This window comes from Plectropomus leopardus, unplaced genomic scaffold, assembly GCF_008729295.1.
Source record: "Plectropomus leopardus isolate mb unplaced genomic scaffold, YSFRI_Pleo_2.0 unplaced_scaffold21675, whole genome shotgun sequence".
Lineage (NCBI taxonomy): Eukaryota > Metazoa > Chordata > Actinopteri > Perciformes > Serranidae > Plectropomus > Plectropomus leopardus.
The window spans coordinates 1-5,116 of record NW_024623466.1 but is presented as its reverse complement, the minus strand read 5'-3'; the positions used below and the strand labels follow the sequence as shown (position 1 = coordinate 5,116).

Below are 5,116 nucleotides of genomic sequence, written 5' to 3'. Positions count from 1 at the left end.
TTATTTTTGTCCTCTAAGTATTATTTGCTCAGTCCATCTTCTCTCTTCTTTTTCAGCTGCAAACACACATGCACCTAAACATACACACGAATGACCTCAATAAGAGTAAAATAGCCGGATTGCATATCAACAACAGTAAGATTACCATCATGCCTGATCATTTCTTTGCATGTTGGTTGTTGTTTTTTGTTTGTTTATTTGTCCCATTTCAGCCTGTCTTGTCAAAAATTCTGTCTCCATTTACCCCCATGTTTTGCATTGCCTATGTGTTTGTGTATGTTTTGCTATTGTTTTTGAACTCACTAAAAAAAAAAAAAAGAAAAAAAAAAAAAGGCCCTTCTTACCAAACACTGGTCACAGCTGCGTCCAGTGACAAGACGCTTGCAGAAGCAGTCTCCACTGACAGGGTCACACTGGGAGCTACCTGACACTGTTCCCCTGTGGTCACACCGGCAAGCTGATGGCACAGGGCAGAGGGAAAAACTGAGACCTTACCTTTTTACAGGTAGATAACTAGTCACTGCAGAACATTGAAAAACAGGTTTTCAAGTGAAAAACGACCTGCCACCAATGTCAAGCAAACTTCTAAATCAATTTCTACATGATCTGATTTGTAGATTCATTTCTATACAATAGGCAAATGTTAGAATGACCCAGAGTACAATCTGGTTCATTCTTACATTGCTATGTTTATGTGAATTATAAGAGACTGTACTCACGTTGGCAGCCCTGAGGGTTTTCAGCGCTCAGACCAAAGAAGCCGGTCTTACACTTGTCGCAGCGTGGCCCCTCGACATTGGCCTTACAGCGGCATTGACCTCCCACCATGCCGAGGGATGGGTCAGTGTGGCTATCACACATCCCGCCGTTCTGAGAACCATCTGGGTCACAGTCACAAGCTATGGGACAAACAGGCTCCAGTGAGTTTAAATGACAAGTTAAATTGCATGAAAAGTTTAACTAAACTATGCCTGAGCTCTAATGCCCCCGCAGTACTGCAGATTTTCAGAAAATTCAGTTTTAGTTTGTGCTGCATTTGGATGGAAACCTGACTAATTTTACTACATAAAGTATCAATAAGTCGAAAAATGTTATCAGATTGTTTCCCAATATTCCTCATTTTTCTTAACTGATTGCAAGAGTTTGGTAGGCGTGGCTTCAGGGTAAAACCTTGTCTTAAAATTCAGAATGCAGATGCAGCCAAATTCACGGTACGTAAATGAGCCTCTTGCAGTTCTTTACAATGTGATGGCATGTCACTTAATGGTGCAACAGTACAAATATAACTTTGAAGGAGTGGCTTCGCTTTTTAGAAAATATGCTCATTTGCTTTCTGCTGAAAAGTTTGAAAGATTGAAATCATTCCCATAAGAAACATCCACCTCCAGGCACCTCTAAAGCTCATAACATCCTGTATCTTGTTTGTTCAATCTGTACAAAAACCAAAGTGCACAAACACTCACCGATGCAGACTCGTGGGTCTCTGATATCTTTAAAAGGGTCTTTGTAGTAGAAAGGTTTGCACATCTCACAGTTGCGTCCCATGGTGTTGTGCTGACAGTCGTCACACACTCCTCCGCTGACTTTTCCCATGGCCATATACACCGCCATGTCAAAGTGGCACGAGCTCGAATGGCTGTTACAGTTACATTCTAGAAAAAAGACATTTGTTTCAAATGAATCAGTCATTGCTGACTCTCTTTCATTCTGTTTTTTACTTTCAAGTGTTTACTGTTCCCGGGCAGATACAGAGTGACAGTTTATACTGCCCGAGTTGTGTGAGAGTTTGTAAAGGGATGTTTGATATAGATTTGCTGATGTTAAACGCAGACACCTATGACTTTAATGCATCCAGAATTTTCTCTTTTGTTGAATTCTTTGTTCACTGTCAAGGCACTAGGACTGCAATATCATAGATGAGCAAATGTACACAATATGATAACTGTCAACATTTATATCATGGTATACCTTAAAACAGGTATATTGCTGCAACCCCACAAGGCATGCAAGAAAAAGAGTGTTTTCCTCACAAATTCTACATAACAAGGGATGAGTAATTGATATAAAAATGACCATTTAAGGGTGAAGCATTCCTTTAATGTCCCATTTCCTCCCTTCTGTGTACTCACTCTTGCAGGCGTGGGTGTTGCGTCCTTCAGCTGGTCTCCAGGGCAGGTCGTTGTAGAAGTCATCACATTGCTCACAGTTCAAACCTTTGGTGTTGTGGTTACACACACACCTGCCGTGAACCTTAAAAGAAGATGTGAGGGGGGGGATTAAAGCAATCTGCATGAGATGGAGAATAAACCACTTTGAAATCCTGACAGTAAATTACAGGAGGAAAACTAAAGAAAAACTGCAAATTAAAAGTCTGCGGTGTAACTGAAGCCTCGTCACTCACCATTCCTTCTATATCATCCCTGATGCCTTCGATGGGGGCGCACTCTGAAGCGTGGCCGTAGCAAAAACAGTTTCCGCGTACAACAAGCTCGTAAATGGCGTAGTAGTACTTTTCTTTGATTTCAGCTCTGGGGTCCAGCAGGTTGTCTCCCAGTGTGTGAAGCTTGGTGAAGTTCACTCTCAAGTTGGTGATCTTTAGCTGGTCTGTTGGGGAGAGGACATGAGGAGTATGAGTAGGAGAGAAGCAGGTATTTATTCACAATAAGGCTGAAGTCTGGTGAAGGTCTGAAGGCTCAGCTGGCAATACACACGTTGGTGAGGTTACAGATAAAGGATGGCAGCTAAAGAATGGGTTAAAAGCTTAAAAAAACCCCTTTGCACTTACAAGAGGAAGTCAAGGCTGGTGGAACATGACAGACCTGAGTGTGTGGCAAAGCAAAGTACTAAATTGCCTTTAATCTTTGAAGATTCCCACTTAAATTGACTCAGATTGGTGAAGCTTCTCACCGAATTAGCTTCATCTGAACTTTGTAAAGTATTTTGCATTTGTCCTCCATCTCTTACATTGGAGTCTCTTTAGAGTGGGATTCATCTATGAGCAGTAAAGACAGGACGAGTGATTACTATGACCAATAACTTTCAATGTGCATATGGGCTTGTAGAGAAACTTAAAAAACATGAACTACTTTTCAACCACGCTCTGTGAGGCTGCATGTAGGTGCAGTAATGCTTTAAGCTAAATGCTGACATATATAATACTAATAATGTTGACCATGTTCACCATCTTAGTTTAGCGTGTTAGAATGCTGATATTTGATCATTTTCACTTGACAAAGTACAGCTAAGGGTAATGGCAATGCCAGTAGTTTCGCAAATGCTTAAATAAGACTAATTTTGACCTGATGGTGGTGCTAGATAAAAAGTTAAGAGGATCACCAATATCTATGAGTCACCCTCCAGGGACCTTAAATATCTATACCAAATTTCATGGCAATCTGTTTAACAGGTATTGAGATATTACAGTTCGGACTGAAGTAGCACCATGCTGCTAGCATGGCTACAACTTGCAAGGCACAAAGAAGGAATGGTTTCTTCATATTCTTCTATTTTCAAAATATTCAAAAAAGAAAAAGATAAACAATTTATTTGGACACTCACAGTGTGCGGACCTCCTCTGTGCCCTGCAATGAGGTTTTTTTTTTGCCTTTGTCTGGATGTACCTACATTTGGTAGGTACATCTCTGTACTACAAATTGCAAACCAAAACTGCAACATCACAACAATGTAACATGAACCTGATGAGGAAATTTATTATTGGGTGTTCTTTTTTTCTCATTTTACTTGCATAAGCTGACTGGCATCTGTTGTTTCATTCAAGCTTTGCAATCACTGGCTCATTCAGCATCCGTATCTGTGTGCAGCACAGTTATTATAACCTGACCCTTCACCATTGCTCCACATATACCTTCAACACTGTTTGCAGCAGCGATTTCCTCCACCATCAAAATCTCTTCCTTAAGTGACAGTTTTTTTGATACTGGTCTTTGCTAAAAATGCAGTGTTGATTTATGTGTTTGATTGGCTCTCCAGCTGAGTCCTTGTTGCTGTTTGAATATTTTGAGAGTTCCCACAAAAAGCAAAACCTTATCTGCTGAATCTTACTGTATAACCAATTGCTATAAATAGTCAATTCCTTGACGTAGGTGTCTGTAACTGAACTGAATAGTCTCTGAATATAACTGAAAATATGGGATTGCTAAAGCAAGACACCAAACGTCAGTAGTAACTTTCGTGTTAATTTCCTTTTTTCCCACATTCATTTCCAGGAGAGGAATAATCCAAAAATGACCATCAATAGACAAATGTGATGTTAAAATGATTAAATAAACATCCTGCCTCTTTATCATCTCAAATTATTTGTTTGTTGAGTTTCTTTCAAGAGAAACTCCTTTCCAGGGAGATTTGTCTGTCTTTAAACACTATCAATCTGCTGCAAAAGCTGTGGTCAGAGCAGCTGATACAGTCCAGCTGCTCACCTGTCGACATCTACACAGTCCGCACGCACCCACCCACACACACACACACGCAAATACAAACTGATGCAAATACAAGCATAGCAACACACTTTAAGCACATTTTCACAAAGGCACACACACCTTTTCCTTCTTTGTTATACACAATCACTGGCAATGTTCCTCTTTCCGAGGGGCTACTTTCCCAGCAGCAGAGGAAACATTAGCTACTGACCTCAGAGACACAAGCCTCAGCCTCAGAGACACAAAACAACCACGAAAAGATACAAAACAACAAACAGCGGCAAACTCGGAGTCTGTGTTTTTGTGGCTGTTTTATGTCTTTTTATGGGAATCTTTTGGCTCTTTGTGGTATTTTTGTGTCTCTTTCAGGTGATATTGTGTCTTTTTTGGACAATTTCTATCTGTGGTTTGTATGCTACAATTTGTTCGTATTTTGTGTCGCTTCTCAGTTTCTTCACATCTCTTTGTGGTCTTTTTGTGTCCTTCTTGCTGGCCAGTAAGTGTTAATTTGCATGACATATTGCAAATAAAGGCCAGGCCTATTTCCTCTTTGACTCTTGATAGGCTTCTGACTGGCCACATATAATATACAAATATAAAATATAACAAATAAAAATCAAATATAACTTTTTATTCTAGCTATTACTGAAATTACAAAAACGCTGGTTCTCATATAGTAG

At 40.0% G+C, this 5,116-nt stretch overlaps 1 protein-coding gene across 1 annotated transcript; it reads right to left on the bottom strand.

The window, feature by feature from the left end:
- Nucleotides 1–344: 344 nt before the first annotated feature.
- LOC121965803 (laminin subunit beta-1-like) lies at nt 345–4,446 on the bottom strand (the record flags this gene model as incomplete). The annotated part of the gene is made up of 6 exons (XM_042515923.1): nt 4,437–4,446; nt 2,402–2,604; nt 2,130–2,250; nt 1,464–1,652; nt 720–899; nt 345–457 (listed from the first exon to the last, which is right to left on the bottom strand). Coding segments are annotated over exons 1-6 (816 nt in total), but the record flags the coding sequence as incomplete, so codon positions are not given.
- Between the last annotated feature and the right edge of the window lie 670 nt (nt 4,447–5,116).